This window comes from Macrobrachium rosenbergii, chromosome 51, assembly GCF_040412425.1.
Source record: "Macrobrachium rosenbergii isolate ZJJX-2024 chromosome 51, ASM4041242v1, whole genome shotgun sequence".
NCBI classification, from domain to species: Eukaryota; Metazoa; Arthropoda; class Malacostraca; order Decapoda; family Palaemonidae; genus Macrobrachium; species Macrobrachium rosenbergii.
Window position 1 is genome coordinate 32,336,903 of NC_089791.1, and position 18,670 is coordinate 32,355,572.

At 38.7% G+C, this 18,670-nt stretch overlaps 2 protein-coding genes across 2 annotated transcripts; one reads left to right on the plus strand and one right to left on the minus strand.

Annotated features, from left to right (window-relative positions):
- Positions 1-718: 718 nt before the first annotated feature.
- On the plus strand, positions 719-8,156 carry LOC136833295 (endoplasmic reticulum-Golgi intermediate compartment protein 3). Its single transcript, XM_067095234.1, has 2 exons — positions 719-950; positions 3,143-8,156. Exon 2 carries the CDS (start codon positions 3,244-3,246, stop codon positions 4,423-4,425), a length of 1,182 nt encoding a protein of 393 aa, XP_066951335.1. The 5' UTR covers positions 719-950; positions 3,143-3,243; the 3' UTR covers positions 4,426-8,156.
- A 1,019-nt stretch (positions 8,157-9,175) lies between these two features.
- RpII140 (RNA polymerase II subunit RpII140) lies at positions 9,176-15,868 on the minus strand. The gene is given in 3 exon segments (XM_067095232.1): positions 9,176-12,273; positions 12,276-13,200; positions 15,785-15,868. Coding segments are annotated over 2 exon segments (3,543 nt in total). The 5' UTR covers positions 13,171-13,200; positions 15,785-15,868; the 3' UTR covers positions 9,176-9,625.
- Between the last annotated feature and the right edge of the window lie 2,802 nt (positions 15,869-18,670).

The window sequence follows — 18,670 nt, forward strand, 5'->3', positions numbered from 1 at the left end:
TCCTGGTTTGCTTACCTCGCCTCAACCCCAACTAAATTCTATTTTAATCTGTTCTTTTGGACTAGATTAACATCAAAAGCTTTTCATATTTTATACATCGTTTGAAAGGGCGATTTCCTGAGATAATAACTGAAAGACGATACGCACCACACCAACTTTCTGATTTAAAAAAGCGATTTAACAAAAGTGACTAAAGTTGAAACAAGTCGTGTGCAAATAAATTCATTTATTAAAAGTGAATGACACTGAGACTCAAGTTTGTTTGGAATTTATGTATGATATTGATGAGAGCTTTTACTGAATTTATTTATGATAACGATGAAAGTCCAGAGCCCCCATAATCGTAGAATATTTTGGTAACATAAATCTTATTGAATTTATTTATGCTAACGATGAGTGTCAATGCTGCCTATAATCGTAGTAAACAAAATTAAAAAAACTGAAAATAACCCAAAAATAACTCTAACGCCCATAATCGTAATTAATTTTAAAAAAAGAGTCCTTGCTAAATTTATTTATGGTAACGACTAGTGCTAACAATAACTCTTATAATCGCAGTTATTTTACAAAATAACCCAAAAATAACCCTTGGTAACGATGAGTGTCAGTAACGCCTATAATTTATATTATAAAAAATAACCTTGATAACGATGAGTGTCCATAACTCCTATAATCGTAGTTACTTTACAAAATAACCCCAAAAATAACCCTAAAATTTAATCCTCGCCTTGGAGTAGCAAGATGGCGGACAAGAAATAGACAAAAATATGGCATCTAGACTTTGTCACACTGTCTCTGTGGTTACACCTTGTTGACATTGACAAATAAACAAATTGGACAGATCCACGTAATCAACACCAAAGGCCCCCGACGGGATTTCGGCGCCGGAAGTGATACGCGCGCACCTGTTACACCTGTCTGGTCCCGGAGGGATTCTGAGGAGCCTTTGGGTGAGTCTTCCTTTGCTTTCGTTTGGGAAGGTCACGGCCGTAACCTGCGGCGGGCTAAGGCTAGCCTGGTAGGTCAGGCTACGGCAGGCTTAGGAGGGTAGGGTTCGTAGGTTAGGGTGTGGTAGCTTAGTAGGCTAGGCTACGGCAGGCTTAGTAGGTTAGGCTACGGCAGGCTTAGTAGGTTAGGCTACGGCAGGCTTAGTAGGTTAGGCTATAGCAGGCTTAGTAGGCTAGGGCTAGTAGGCAGGCTTTTTTGGGCTTAGGTTGGGCTAGCAGGCTTAGTAGGTTAGGCTATGGTAGGCTTAGATTAGGCTACGGCAGGCTTAGGAGGTTAGGCTACGGCAGGCTTAGTAGGTTAGGCTATAGCAGGCTTAGGTTAGGCTGCAGCAGGCTTAGTAGGTTAGGCTACAGCAGGCTTAGTAGGTTAGGCTATGGTAGGCTTAGATTAGGCTACGGCAGGCTTAGGAGGTTAGGCTATGGCAGGCGTAGTAGGTTAGGCTATGGCAGGCATAGTAGGTTAGGCTACGGCAGGCTTAGTGGGTTAGGCTACAGCAGTTAGGCTATGGTGGGCTTAATAGGTTATGCTATGGCAGGCTTAGTAGGTTAGGCTATGGTGGGCATAGTAGGTTAGGCTACGGCAGGCTTAGTAGGATAGGCTACGGCGGGCTTAGTGGGTTAGGCTACAGCATTTAGGCTATGGTGGGCTTAATAGGTTATGCTATGGCAGGCTTAGTAGGTTTGGCATGGTGGGCTTAGTAGGTTAGGCTAGGTTGGTGGGCAGTGGGTTAGCTAGGTTATGGTGGGCTTAATAGGTTATGCTATGGCAGGCTTAGTAGGTTAGGCTATGGTGGGCATAGTAGGTTAGGCTACGGCGGGCTTAGTAGGTTAGACTACGGCGGGCGGTGCCCAATTTGCATGTAAAGTGTTAGTTACCAAACCAGAGGGGGTGCAGTAATAGCTTCCAGTTTTAAATAAACAATTTTCCCCCTTTAAGTTTAGCCTCAACATTGTTTTTTTTTCCTTGCCTCTACATTTTTTTTTCTTTCATGCAACAGTCTGGAAATCTTTGGTCAGGCTATATCTATTCTCACATTCTTTACAGTGTGGTGCCTTTTTGGAATAGTATAAATATAGTCTTTGGCTTTTCAGATTGTTTTTGATGTGATTCTGATAAATTTGATATTTATTAATATCATCAGTATTTCCTTAATTCCTAGTAACCCTGATTGTGTAATGAGGTGGGGAACTATGGTGAGAGGCTAAAACAACCTTAGGGTCAGGTTAGTTAAGGTAGTACCTGGCATCCAAAGTGAGATCATTGTTATTAGTATTATTATTGTTATTATTATTATTCAGAAGATGAAAAATAGGACAGAAAAAATAAATGTATAAACAAATACATAAAGGAAGTAAATTATTAAAATACAAGGAGAATTGCTTTAGGGTAGTAATGCGTTGCATTTTTGCTTGAATTTTTGAAGTGCCAGTTGCACAACAACAGTTGTATTAGTTTACTAAGTATTCCTGGTGGAAATGAATATCATAGTCAGCAGAATCTTATGAATAGCAATCAAAAAAGCCTTTTAGAATGAGTGCCATTGCTAAAAACTGTCAAGAATTCTCTTCATGACAGTTGTTAAGCTGAGCTGTTTCTAGTTTTGGGAATGAAGAAATGGTAAAAGCTGTTCACAACCTTAAGAGTAGGTGCTTATGAAAATGAGTTGGAAGCATTATGAAGCAACAGCATAACACATGAACGAACAAACAGTATTACTTGTCAAACAGAAAGTAATGTTTTAAAATATACAACACTGCACATTGCAACTGTGCAATGACATCTCGAGTTTCTCCAAATAGTAACGAACTACAAAAACGATTGCTATGGTTTTATTGGAAGAGGAGCAACCACTGAATATGGCATCACAGTTTAAACACAGTAAGATTAATTATAGAACACCAACTGATCGTAGATGTGTTTTCCTGTATACTTTCAATTTCCAGTGTTGCATAGAATAAAAATATTGTAAAATTGTACAGGAAAACTTAGAAAAATGTATGCCTTTATTCCTGATGATTTTTAAGCAAAATTATTTTACTCCGTACTATTGTTGAATATTATATTGTTAAATAATATTATGTTATTATATTATGTGTATGGCACTGTTGTATAGTTTTTTTTTTTTTCCTTTCAGGTGTGAATATGTAAAATCAGCAAGTAGCAAATACTAGAGAAACCTGATTCCAGCATCAAGCAGATATTTTTCTTCATTGTTTTTTCTGCAGTATCATTAAAATGGTGTCAATCAGTAAATCTGTTGCCGAAAAACTCCGACATCTCGATGCTTATCCGAAAACTCTTGAGGACTTCCAAGTGAAGACCTTCTCAGGTGCTGCGGTAACTATCATAGCCGTGATAGTCATGACTTTACTGTTTTTATCAGAATTGTATGACTTTGTCACCCCACGCATAGCAGAGGATCTCTTTGTGGATACGACACGTGGAAGCAAACTCCGCATCAACCTCGATGTTGTCTTCCCTAGAATACCTTGTAATCTTTTAAGTCTGGATGCAATGGATCTCAGCGGTGAGCAGCATGTGAACATCCAGCATAATATCTACAAGCGCAAGCTGGATATGGAAGGAAGGCCCATTGATGACCCTGAGAAGCAAGAACACATCGGCCATGTCGTCAAGCGAGACATTTCTGCAGACAACAAGACAACAACAGCAGAAGAAATCTCAACAGAGCCCAAGTGCGGAAGTTGTTACGGTGCAGCTGACAAGTGCTGTAACACTTGCGATGAAGTCAAAGAAGCTTACCGAACCAAAGGATGGGCTCTTCCACCTCTCAGAAACTTGGCTCAGTGTGTTGAAGAAGGGAAGCTGGTAGAGTCCACAGAACTTCCAAAAGAAGGCTGCCAAATATATGGTTATTTGGAAGTCAATCGTGTTGGGGGAAACTTCCATCTGGCCCCAGGAAAATCATTCCAACATAATCACCTCCACATCCACGATGTTGCGCAGTACAGGACGTCCGACTTTGACTTGTCTCATCGCATCCGCCACTTGAGTTTTGGCATCAATATTCCGGGGAAAACAAATCCTATGGATGGAACAGAATTTAATACAGAGAAGGGGCCCAGATCTGTTAATTATTACCTTAAAGTTGTACCTACCACATATGAAAAGGTGGATGGCTCAACACTTGCAACAAACCAGTTTTCTGTTACTCAGCATTCAAAGTCACTTCAGATGGGAATGGGAGAGACTGGCATCCCAGGTGTTTTCTTTACGTATGAGTTATCACCAATGATGGTGAAGTACACAGAAAAGAAGAAGTCTCTCGGACACTTTCTAACAGGTTTATGTGCCATTATTGGTGGAGTTTTTACTGTAGCAGGGTTAATAGATTCTGGAGTGTATAACTTCCATAGGGCAATACAACGTAAGGTGGAAATTGGAAAAACATCATAAGAATAAGAAAAAATATTACTCTGGCATGGCAGCCCTTGCTGTGCTTTTATTAGGCAATCAAACTCCATCGTTATATGTAGAAAATAAGTAAAATTCTAAGGGTCTGCTTTCCTTTTAGAGTACTGTTTGCAGTCATTCATTTTTTAACTTGCTTTTGAAGCATGGTTTGTGATAATGTAAAGTCAGTTTTCATACTTTTTATTGATATACTTTGATAGAAGCACCTAGTCTCTACAGTGCATCTTAGTGTGTTGTACAGATTTGTGATACTAGTCACTATATTTTTCAAGTGAAGAGGAATGACTGGTCATAAAAAATTATGTAAGCTTCTCATTTTTATTCTATAAAGAAAACGTGAAGGTTAGTCTTTATAATTTGCCAAATTATAGAGCAGTAGGTCCTCTTAAAAAGTATTTGAATCTCATGTCAACTTTCCATAGCTATCACCTTTCAAAAAGATGCTTCTCGACTTGTATATTTTTACAAAGACTTTAAAAAGAAACTTTGCATGGATGTGAACTAGCCAGATCAAAAGTTCTTGCGTCCCCCTACACTTTCAAGAACACTTTCTTTCGTGAGGGATTACTTTTTTAAATAGACTCAGTGTTGTTGAGGAGGAAAATGCAATACCTACATACCATTTGCCACCGGAACTAATTTATTCAAACAATTGCAGGTTTATGTCTTGAGACTGCATATTATTGAGAGCATAAACAAACATCACCCAGCTTTTCAAAACTTATTACAGACTAATTTTTCAAAGGTTTAGGGTCACTGGTTTTACACCGTTTAACACACACGAACATACACTGTCTCAGAATGAGCATCGACGTTCATATACTGTACACACAATTGTGAGAAGAGAGGTATTGTTTCGCCCAACCGTAAATGAATGTCGAGCATAAGCGTAGGTCACGGAAATATAATTAAGGGTTCTTCTATTGTTTTTCATAAAAGCTATGTTAAAGAGATCTTTCTTATATAGTGTTTAGGGTAAAGGAAAATACAAGGGTGTGTTTTTTTGCATTTAAAAGAATAGCAGGCATAAGAAATTACTGTAGTGCTTTTGAACATATTTATTTTATTGGAACCTGTGATAAGTAAAAAGTGTTATTCAATAGTGTGGTTAATGTTTGCTTAAAAAAAAAAAAAAAAATTGGTTTCGCGATAATCATAACTGCTTTTGGGACGGCAGGTTACATATGCAGTAAGTGTTGGCAGGCTGTTGCTGCCAAAGAATTATTTTCTGACTGAGCAGTAGATCTTATTGTGAACTGAAGTCACACCATTAATCGGTACAGTAATAACTATTATCATTGAATTACCTCAAGATGATATATATCTTATCATATTTGAATGATACTCCATTTGTTGTTTAGTCTTGTTTTATGCAAGGCAGTAAAACTGTTTAGGCTCCATTTTATGCAAGGCAGTAAAACTTCTCTGGTGTTAATTCTGTTAAGTTCAGTATGTTTTATTATGCCCTCAATAATTGGGCTACTTTCCAGATATATGTATATATATAGCATGTAGTACAAAGAGTGAAAGGTTGGTGTGTTAACTACTTTGCCACATGCAAGATTAATACTGGCTGCCACCGTATTTATTGACTATGCAGTAGTTTTGCTTTCCACATTTTTAGTTATTTTTATGGGCACTTGCCCCTTAAACAGTGTTGCTTCCATTTTATATTTTATAGTATTTCATATTGCCCTTGGTCTCTTCTTCATCCAACAGTCACCTTTCGCAAGTTTTTCAGACCAGATCTTTTGGAGTTAGGAATGGCCCAGCAGTCATGAGAATTTAGTTCCAATTAGGAATACTGTATGTGAGAATGATTTCAATTATTCAAGGTTTTATGAGTCAAAGCAGACAAAGAATTTTGCAGTTGTATATTGCTTTTGACATGGTTGGAATGCTCCCATTTTTCAATTATGGTAGAATGTATACTGTTGTCCAGTTTTCCAGCAACAGGTTTTATTGTTGACATCACACCGTACACAAAATCGTTACCTTTCAGTTGTTGGATTTGGGAGGATTTGCAGGACTTTCGGTGAGTGCTTTCTGGTTCAAAATTTAATATTAATAATGAGATGAACTTGCTGAGAATTCATTTAAATCCCAATTAAAATAGGGAACATAATCAAAGGATGAGGAGGACCAAGTAAAATTTGTACACTTGGAAGGAATCCCTTCCTTTCAGGTTAATGAACCTACTTCATTAGAATAAGATGGATTGGTCAATTTACTTTTCACATGCTGTGTTGTGTGGTGTTTGTGCACATGCTTTTGTTATATAAAAGTATGCATATCAGTTAGGGCAGCCTGAGGAAGGGTTTGAGTTTTGTACATGAAACAGTGATGTATCAACATATTTCTAGCTGTAAGTGTAGGAATACGTAGATAGTGTTTGATTGTTTAAGGTTTTTAGTAAGTTTTTGAAGAAAGCATTAAGTTTTGTCTGTGTAAAACATTTATATTGTTGTTAAAATGTAGTAACGAATAATTTTGATTAACCTGTTTAATCTTGACTAATCAGTCACTCCAGATATGCAATCACTGATTGTTATCCATCACACTCCATTTTTTTTTTTTTAATCATTATCACCTCTATTGTTCTGGTTTTAATTTAGTAGAACCAGACCACTGAGATGCATTTCTGCTCTCATCGGACTGGCCTAATGTGTTAGTTCAAATGGAAAGTGAAAACTGGGTTCTAATGGAAAGTGAAAACCAGAATAAATAGCACTCAAAGATTTTGGGCTGAAACGATGAGATGGTACAGATGAAAAGTTAAAAAAGAGTGAAGTGCTCACACTGGAAAGTACCAAATGTTCAGTATGACAACCTCTGCCCTCTGGTTTTCTCCATTCCTTTAGTGTGCAGAAATGGGGCTCGGTGCCCTGCAAAACTACTCTTGAATAATTTATATCGTTCACCAGATGTAGCCGTAGACTTTGCATTGTTGAGGTATTAAGTCCAGTATAGTATTTGTAAAATTCTACAGTGAGTGCTGTTACACTGGGTTCTAAATAACCACATTCCTCAGTGCATCTCATCTGGTTCCATGAATTATGCATTGTCAAAATTTCTACATCTCTCATAAAACCATATATACATTTAAATATATTTTCCTTCATATACTATTAAATGCATATTAATATACTTGGTTGTGAGGTTTGACATTACTATATTTCTCTGGTTTGCCGGTATTGTAACGTGAAGCCGGGGTTCATACTTTCACAATTTATGGTAGTCACAATTACCATAGAGAGAAAGAGGCTGTTTGGGTAGAATCTACCTGCAGTCCATTCAGTGTGTTTAACAGGTTTCCAAAGTGAATCTTGCCACCTTTGGATGTTTTATTGTCTTAAATTTTACCTCTTGGTTTAAACAGGTTTGTTTTCAAGTTTCAGTACTTACAAGCTAATAATCAGTAGCCTCGTCATGCTGTACAGGTACTGAACTCTTGCATAACTTGGACCGTTCATCTTGGTATTGTTAACGAGGCATTTGCTAGTTCCACTCGTTCTACCTAATTGGTTGTAAGCAGTAACAATTTCTGGGACAATATTCATTCAATCCGAGGGAATAGTTTGGGCTTCCTCAGATATTAACACAATGTCCATGGAACACTGCGTTTTGTCTTTGTAGAGAGTGATTGTAAATGACACGTATTGCTATTTTATTTCTTGAAGCTGTATATGATTCTGAATGAAGTTTATACTAAAGTGTGTGTATCATTGTCCCTCTCTGTATAAAAAAATCATTAAGAGATGCTAGTGTTCACTTCATGTATGCACACGGTTGCTTTTGTTTCCATTGCTCAGTGCTCTTTCTGTGTGATACAAAATGCTATCTGTTGCAAGTAACCTTAGAATAGTCTGCTGTTTGACATGTTTGACACATGACACTTTGATGCGAGACAATTTATTACAAGAAGACCTGTAAGAACAACAATAGAATATTTATCTCCACTAACAAGAGCCCTTTCATTCTGTTTACTGTTCAAACACCCCTGTGACCCATTTCTACTTGCACAGAACTTTAAGGTCAGTGGCACCAAGTACTAGGCACTGATTTGTGGAATTAGGTGCTAAGTTACCTCATTCTTGCAGCAGACTCAATTTGAGGTCTGCTACAAACAGCAACAGGTTGCTGCATGGCCTGAGAAACAAAACAAACAACAAAATAACACTGGTTGTTCTAATTGTTCCCTTCTTCCTGTAATACTTCACCATATCAAAAGAAATAAAATGGTACTCCTCTCACTTCACACAGCAGGCAGAATTTCCCATCAACATGAAAGACCAGCGAGCAATGTTAACAGAAAGTGTGCAGGCTCTGAAATTCAGTGCAGTAATGAACACACTTTTCAAGCAAGTCTTTTGCACAGTATGAATATTTTTATGCATTATAATGCTCACAGTAGCAAAGATACAGTACTGGGCTGATCTGAAAGCTTTCACTTTGTCTTAAACTGCAATGTTATGGCAACTTACATCAAATGCCTAAATGTACAGCAATTGATCATATATCATATTTTCAAGTACACTATGAAAAAGAAGATTAGTTGAAATCTAGAGACAAAAATGTTTCAAGATTATCCTGCAAATTGCTTTCAATAACCAAGCCTGGAAAAAGCAGCAAAAACTGTCAATAGACGTTTTTCCTAGAATAAACAATACCCACCTACAACATTTAAGCATTGTAAGTTGTAACAGTATAGTGTGATAGAAGATACAAATTCTACAATAAAATATTTTTATTTTTCTCATGAAAGATTTTAATTCTTACAAAACAAAAGCACAGTTGACATTTGTGCTGCCAAAGTAGAGACATGTAAATGCTGAAACAAAATCACATCCATACATCACCATTGTAATATATATATTTTTGACAAATGTTGCCATTTTGTGTTGAGGTCACAAAACTGTTACTATTATAAAATATATTTTTTGTGTCTAGGTAAGCAAATAATGACTTTGGACCTTGACCACAGAGATGAATGGCATAAAAAATAAAAGCTTACAGTTTTAAAAGCCATCCCATTCATTAAACATGACACCGAGGTTATTATATCTATGTCAAAATCTTCATCATCTTTAGAAGGAAAAATATGTTACCCAGAAAAAATAGTCATGTCTAACCAAACTCTTACAATAAAAAAAAAAAAAAAGAGGTACAATTTTTGAAGTTTTTACTTCAACACCATCATCCTTGGGGCAATATTCATTGCCATAAGCTCCTGGAACAGCAACTTACAGGCATAAGGAAGTCTGACTTGCGAAATTTGGGTCTTGTTGCGACAGCCCTTGCACTCGAACGTATTGTTGCGCAAGTTTGCAATACACATCAAGCCACATAAATTACAAACATGAATGCAGTAAGGGTCACTAACTTCGAACAGGCGTTCCTTAAGGAACTGCGCGGCACCGTGAGCAATCTGACAATCCCGTTCCATCTCTCCAAATCGCAAGCCTCCCTCTCTCGCACGACCTTCCATGGGCTGTCTGACCAATATCTGCACGGGGCCTCTTGCTCGGGAATGGATCTTGTCATCCACCATATGCTTGAGACGCTGATAGTAAGTCGGGGTCAAGAAAATCTGGGCATTCATCTTTCTGCCCGTGTGACCACAGTACATAACCTCATTTCCTCTCAAGTGGTACCCATACTCCTGCAACAAGTTTGATATTTTCTGTACATTGACAGCATCATTGAATGGTGTTGCATCACCAATCTCCCCTTTGTTTGCACCGAGTTTCCCCTGAAGGGCTTCAATCAAGTGACCAATGGTCATACGCGAAGGAATAGCGTGAGGGTTAATAATGATGTCGGGAGTAATGCCCTCAACGGTGAAAGGCATATCTTCTATTCTGTACTGGATACCGCACGTTCCCTTCTGACCATGTCGGGAGGCAAATTTGTCACCAATCTGTGGGATGCGCACTGATCTCACACGAATTTTAGTGAAACGGTCGCCATCTACATTTACCGTTAACATGACTTGATCTACAATACCAGTTTCAGAGCCTCTTAGGAAAACACTGGCGTCTCTCTTGCTGAACCGCCTTGTCTGACCTTCTAATTCATCTTCATTTTCGGGCAGGGTTATAGTTTTGCCAATGATGACATCATCACCAGACACACGCATCCCTGGAGATATGATTCCGTCGTCATCCAGTTTATCATAGATAGCGTGTCGCATTCCCTGGCAAGTGTCTCTGGATGGCTTCTCAAATACATTTTCTTCCTGCAAGCCTGAGCGCCTAGTTTCAGCATCTTTATATGATCGATAGAAACAGGAACGGAAGAATCCACGCTCTACAGCTGACAAATTCATAATAACAGAATCCTCTTGGTTGTAACCAGTGTAACACGCAATGCCGACGATAGAGTTGATTCCAGCAGGCAATTCTCGGAAACGAAGATACTCCATGGAACGAGTGGTAACGAGAGGCTTTTGAGGGTAAAACAGCACGTGAGCCAAGGTGTCCATACGCACGTGGAAATTAGTAATGTACACACCCATAGCTTGCTTACCCATAGCACTTTGGTAAGTGTTACGGGGACTCTGGTTGTGATCAGGAAATGGAATAATGGATGCACATACACCAAGGATCATGGCAGGATGAATTTCACAGTGAGTGTATGTGTTACAATAGGTCTTTTCCTCTTCCACACCCAAATCTTCCAGTGACATGGAAATCATAATTGTTTCTTCTTCTGAACAGTCAATGTACTCCACAACACCACTCGCAACTAAATCTTGCCAACTGAAATTATTATACTCTCTTTCCTTCAAGAGATCAATATGTCTTTTCTTGAGCAGTAATTTACTGTTTTCCACCACCAGCAACGGGCGACAGATACGTCCAGCATCTGTATAGATTCGAATTTCTCTGTCACGAATATCTCTCACCATACACACCTCAGACACAATGATGTCCATCTGACGTCTCAGTTTACGCAATGTCATGATCAACTGTTCAGGATCTCTGTGAATTCCAACCCAACAACCATTTACAAAAATCTTTGTGGCATCAAGAATAGATGAGGGAGCAATTTCTTCCAAGTTTTCCATTGACCACTCTTCCAAGAACTCCAAAATTGGAGCTGGTTGAGAACCTACAGAAATGTACGACATGAGAGCCAAATTTTTCACCAGGCCGACAGCGGCACCTTCTGGGGTCTCGGCAGGGCAGATCATTCCCCACAGAGAATTGTGAAGCTGTCTTGGCTTCGCAAGTTTACCATCTCGTCCAATGGGAGAATTGACACGACGTAAATGTGACAGAGTGGAGGCAAAGGTTAACCTGTTCAACACCTGAGATACACCAGCTCTGGCCTGATGAGCCTTCTTCTGGTCTCCCCAGTTTCCTGTAGCAAGGGAATACTTCAAGCCATCTGTAATCAATTTTGGCTTTACAGCAGCATCTAACCCATATTCTTGGCCTTTGTCCAGCAGTTTCTGGGCATGCATCCGTACCTCCTTCATAAGTATTTTAAACAAGCCTTTAAACAACAGTGCCATGAGAGGACCAGCCAAATCCAAGCGCTTGTTACCGTAGTGATCACGATCATCGAGTTCACGACGACCCAGAGCTGCTAACAGGAGTCGATGAACCATATAACCCAGGAAATAGGCCTTCTTTGTTTCACAGAAATCAGATACACCAACATGAGGCAACATTTCCTTCTGAAGAATTTCCCTGGCGTACTTTATTCTCTTTTCTTTTGACACACCTGGTCGAGCACCACGTCCTCCAATGAAATTCAAGGCTACATTTTGCTCCTGAATCACAAAAGCTTCATCAAGAGAAGGCTTGACCATTTCCATCATTTCGGGTCATCAAAATCATAAATAATGTGTTCCAAAATGTCTCTGTCTGCTACAAACCCAAGAGCACGGAAAACAATCATGATAGGAATCTCCTGTTTAATGTAAGGAAGAACTCCGATAATACGCTGTCCAATGGCTGACTTTTTAGCACTACTACCACCTCTGGCCATCATGTTGACCCACAGAGTGGATACTGGACGCGCTGAATGTTCAATTCCAGAACGAATCTCACACTTATAAGCGTACTTACCGTCTTTCATGCTGAACACATACACAGTGTTCGTTGCCATCTTCTCCTGAGCAATGAGGACTTTCTCAGACCCGTTGATTACGAAATAACCTCCAGGATCCAACGGACATTCATTAACTTCATGGAGATCACGATCAGTCAGACCACTGAGTAGGCAGTACGTTGACCTAAGCATGATGGGAATTTTACCAATGTATATCTTCTCTTCTTTATGTTCTATTGGTTTCTCCCCATCCTTGATCACTGTTTTCACAATGTCCACATACAGGGGCGACGAATAGGTCAGGTTCCTCAGACGTGCTTCGTTCGGCATCATGCTGTAATTGTAGCCATCCTTCTCCCAATTGGTCGGTTTGCTCAGGTAAATCTGCTCAAACTTTAACAAGTGTCTTGGGGGAGTCTCCAACTCGCCACCAACATGCTGCGCTTCAGCCTGCAGATCTATGGCAGGGGAATCCTCCACTATCCTCTGGATGGTCATGGTTATAAATTCATCAAAAGAATCCAGCTGCTGTCGCACGAGGCCCTTCTCATCAAAGTAAGACGAAATGACGAGCCAACAGGCCTCCTGCCAGATGTCTGGGGATATTTCATCGCCTTCCTCCTCCCCATACGCCAGATCCTCCTCGATGTCAGCATAGGCCATCATCTTGGCGGATCTTTATGGAAGCAGCAGTCCCTGAAAATAAGAGGACTTGGTAAAAATATGACTAAAACAATATTCAAAATTGTAATTCACATGCAACTCTACAATTAGCAAAATTAGCAACAAGCAAATTTAACATGGGATGTAATACTACAGCAGGATATTATTACATCAACTTACAACCTATGCAACTTTATGACAGATCAACTTTACGACCATTAAGATAACACAAATACGCGGCTATCACTATGCCCAAATGCAAATGTTCAGTGGGCTAGATGCAAATCATCATTCATTCACCCAGGCTTGTCTAATGATTTATTGCTTTTTCTTATAATTAATAACCACTTACTCTAGTATTTTATATTTCAGTAACTGTTGTATGGTTAGGAATTGTTGTAAATACAAGAAATGTAACTGTGTAATGTAAACATCAAACCATTCTATAGTTGAAAAATTATAAAGTAAAAAAACTGATAATTACAATTACAAGTTATAACATGTGCAATATAAAAGCTTTGAGTTGATTACCATTTATAAAATAACATAAAAACTTAAAAGTGAATGTGGAAACATAAGCAATACCACCAACAACATTTGCTGCACAAACATTGCAAAAATATTTTGGAACATTATGACATGAAATGAAATAATGGTCAAGATCAGAAAAAGATCTGTAATGGCAAACTTTCCAATAATGAACTAATATGTTGTTCAAACAAAGTCCAACTTTAAATAAATTTATTGCTTTTCTTATACTGTACAGTAATTAATAACATCACTCTAGTACATAGCAGTAATGAAACGTTAGAATGGTTGTAAATACAGGAAATGTAAACATCAAACCATTCTATAGTTGAAAAATTATGTAAAAATTGATAATTACAATTACAAGTTATAACAAATATAAAAGCTGTGAGTTGATAAATATTTATAAAATAACATAAAAACTTGTGAATGTGCATAAGCAACACCACCAACAACATTTGCTGCACAAACATTGCAAAATATTTTTGGAACATTATGACATGAAATGAAATAATGGTCAAGATCAGAAAAGATCTATAATGGTAAATAACTTTCCAATAATGAACTAATATGTTGTGCAAACAAAGTAACTTGAAATAAAAGTGAAACGTATTTTGGACATGTCTCCACTGACAAAGCATATGAAACATGGAAGTAAAAATGGGCCAAGGTACTAAACATTATGAGATGAACTGAAAAATTGATGACTGAGATAAAATATAACATCAACGGTAATAAAATATTCTGTGTACTATTGTGTGCTACTTCATCTTACAGTCAAGTAACAAAATGGCGACACCATTGCGGCCTGACAGCTTATAATGCTGTATGAAAACAGCCAATGAAACCGTGGTGACCAATGTTGTTCCAGTGCCCCTTGGGGATGAACGGAAAACATAAAAGAACAACTGTAAATATCGTAAACATGAACGAAAAGACACAAAAATATCATAAACATGGACAAAAAATGGTAAACGTTCCAGTTGGCGACTGGCGGGAACCAGGCCATGGCATAGTATATAGTGCTGTAGTTTTAAGTTTTACTAAAACTTCAATATCAAATACTTTATAGTAAAATTACACCCACACAACACTCATTTTGCACATAACCTCATATAAACCAAACTAAAGGACCGTGGTAGTAGCCTAACAGCTTAATCTGCAGTTTACCCAGTAGGCCTGGGCTATTTCACCCCGTGCAGCCCCTCAATCCACCAAAATCGCAACAAAGGCCATGTTGATCGACCCCCCGGACGACCACAAAGGCCTAATCCAGAGCTTGGGCTATGGCCTATGTCCTAGGCTACACCATTCGGCCTAACCTTGGCTAGCCTAGGCTTGGCCTAAACAGACATAACCTTTCCAATAATGCTACATCCTGACCTAACCAGATCTTACCTACCTAAACTAACTTAGGGCGACATGCCTTGACCTGGCAGGGGGCGGGGGTTATTGCCCCCCCGGACACCCACAAAAATGCCATAACCTGTCCCGGTCAGCGACTGGCAAGAATTAGTCCTGACCTGGCAGGGGGAGTTTCACCCCCCTGGACCCCTCAAAACATAACTTAGGGCAGCATGCCCTGACCTTGCAGGGGAGGGTTTCGGCCCCCGGACCTAGACACCCCGAAAAAGGCCATAAAGCCTGTCCCGGTCAACGACTGGCAAGAATTGTTCCTGACCTGGCAGGGGGGGTTTCACCCCCTCCGGACCTCCCCAAAATGGCCGTAACCTGTCCCGGTCAACGACTGGCAAGAACTGTTCCCGACCTGGTAGGGGGTTTCCACCCCCTCCGGACCTCCCCAAAATGGCCGTAACCAGTCCCGGTCGGCGACTGGCAAAAAATAGGCCCCGTCACTGAAGTAATGTTTTACCTAAACATTTTTTAACAAGATTTTAAATAAGTATAATACGCTAAAATATGGCCTCCTGAGATCGTAATCGCGAAGGCCTCTAGCCCGGCCATTTTCAAAATGTCCTTTTAAAATGTCCAGGGCCGCCATTTAAATGCTTCTGCGTTGACATATCGCATTACAGATCCTTCGTACATCACACGGGATAAAAAAAACTTCGTTTAATTTTCGTCTTACCGTCGTAAAATAACAGAATTTCCTGGATTGCCTGAAACGTTAAGCGGACATCGAACAATAACAACAAGGTTCTAAAACTCTACCTTACAGCCGATCTCCAACATATTTAGTATTGTCTCATTTTATATGTTAACCTTTATTTCTGTTCTGTACGTCACAAAATACGAATTTTGTTTCGTTATATAGCTCTCATTTTAAATACTGTTTATTAATCATGGCAAATTATATAAGAAATAGTGAAGAAATGCACTTTTCGTCGAAAGGTCGAGACGATGTATTCATCCATCACTACAAGAAGTAGAATATTACCTTGGCATTGAGCACTACCCAGTTTTGTGATTCGGTAACGTCTCATTGCTTTTACCTCAATAATAATAATAATAATAATAATAATAATAGTAATAATAATAATAATAATAAATAATACTAGTAGTAGTAATAATAAAATAAGCAAAATTTGTTTTAAGAAGCTAATTCTTTTATGCTCAATACGAAGCATAACGATGCCTCATTATTGCTCAATGTTACCTAAGTGAGAAAATGCTTATGTTATTAGTTTTGTAACTCCTTCGTGTTAGATATTGTATATTCAATGGTTTATCCATAAAAAGACACTAGAAACAGAGTTCTGAGGGCTCCTGCAAGATTCAGCTCACTAAACCAAATGAGTTTAGGGTCGTTGTAATTCCAATCAACTTTTAAGACTTTCTGCTCTAAAAGAGTTAGCTGATTCGGTTTGTTCTTGATAGAGTTGATTTCCTTGACCTGTTAACAAGACCTGTATTCTGACAGTTTTGACTTTCCCTTGAAGAGAAGGTGGAAGTGTTTCAGTGGTGTTAACTTATTTTGGTATGAATGCCACAGTCTAAGTTGGTTGTTAACCATTCCACTAAGTCAACCCCCTATTGAAGATGATGGCTCTTTGATGTTAAATGATAACTTATGGAAATGTCTGCAATTAATCAGATCACAAGTAGTAATTTGAACCATAGCTGGTCAACCACTACGTTCACCCCCACATGGGAAGGGATCCATTACATTTCAAGCTTCCAATTTATGTAATGGAATGAAAACTTAATTTCTCCTACGAATAAATGTTGGACAATTGAAAGTTTCCATAATTCCCACAGACAGCTTATCTTTTACAGCCTAAAGTAGCCACACACATACTGAATGTTAGGTTCCATGCATAGTACTAAAAAAACTAATGGGATGAGGGTTTGTCACCCTTTGAGGCAAACTTTTCTAAGGAAGGATTCAGTCACTCCTACAGATCTTTATGTCATTCCTCTTATGTAAAGCCCTCTGAAAGCTAAACATTTCCTTAATGGTCTGGTTAAACTACTTAGTAATAATAATGATAATAATAATCCCCTTGCACAAATGTTATAAAGGGTAGCGATTTAACTTCCCAGCCAATGCATATCTTTACTGCACAAGTTGTCATCATCAAAGCTTACATAACATATATGGTAAGACTTTCTAGTTTGTTTTGGTATTACAAACTACTCTTAGATGACTTTCCTGTATGCCACACTTTTTCCTCAACAGCATTAGTTTCCTTTCAGTCTAAAAACTGTTGCTGAGAATGGACTGTTTTAACCAATTTTTAACAAGACTTTTATTTTGACCACTAAACAACAATTTCCTGGTTAGCCATTACTCAGGAACATCCCAGTACAGAACTCCCACTGTGACCTATAATGGCAGACTTGGGGAAATTTGAGTGTCCTTTGGTTACATATAGTATGTACAGAAGAGTAGAATAAAGAATTTACACAAAAAGGCCAAGCACTGGGGCCTATGTAGTCATTAGGTGCTGAAATGGTTATTGAAAGTAAAAGGTTTGAAAGGTTTAACAAGAAAAAAACCTCACAGTTCCACTAAGTATCAATTGTTAGGAGAGGGTGGAAAGTACGATGGAAGAAAGAGAATGTCAAAGAACCTTCAGTAATGCCTGCAGTGCACTGCATGAGGTGCATTGATGACACTAGCCCCCTAAAAGGGTTTACATATAAGTACCTCCATTTTCATGCAGTACGTTCTGTCACAAGTGACAGTCTCAACAAAATCAAGACAGAAGTAAAAGATAAAATGTATTTTGTCAACATCTCATCATAGTGTGCGTCTTCTATAGCAAACGTCTGGGACACCTTCAGCCATTCAGCACTTAGGAGAGCGAGAAGAGTTGGAGTGGTTGGACAGCAAGAGAGATCCAGAAAATAAAGAGATGACACAACGATCTAAAGGTGTAAATGGCAGAAAACCCAAGTTGTACAAAGAATTAATAGTTAAAGAGAGGTTGGATCATATGATTGAGGAAAGGAAGCAGGAATGGTTAAAGTAAAAGGCTTCAAAGTGAGTGCAGCTGAAGACTAAAGGGACACACAAAATGCACTGACACTACTAAGCCCCTGTGTGGGATGCCAGCAATTGCAATAATGCATTTTGGTTTGGCTAATAATTCTATTCATGCACTTACTTTTTCCAACTATGGAACACAGATTTTACTATACACATCCTGTATTCTTCTCAAGACCCACTTTTCTTGTGATAGTGTATTTATTCTTTGCATGTAAATTTCCATTGCCACGACCCTCTTAAGGTCAGTAAACAAGTCTGTAGTAACTTGGGGTCAAGCCTATCTCTCATCACTGGTCCCATTATGGTTTGCAGAATGCAGATGCATTTGTCCACTAAGCCCAAACTGGAGTCTACTATCAGCAGACTTTGTCCCAGCTCTCTTTTGTTAACATAATTTCATTTTCATAGCATGAATTTATTATTATTTTTATTCAGAATATGACACCTGTTCATATGGAACAAGCCCACAGGGGCCATTGACTTGAAATATAAGCTTCCAAAGAATATGGTGTTCATTAGGAA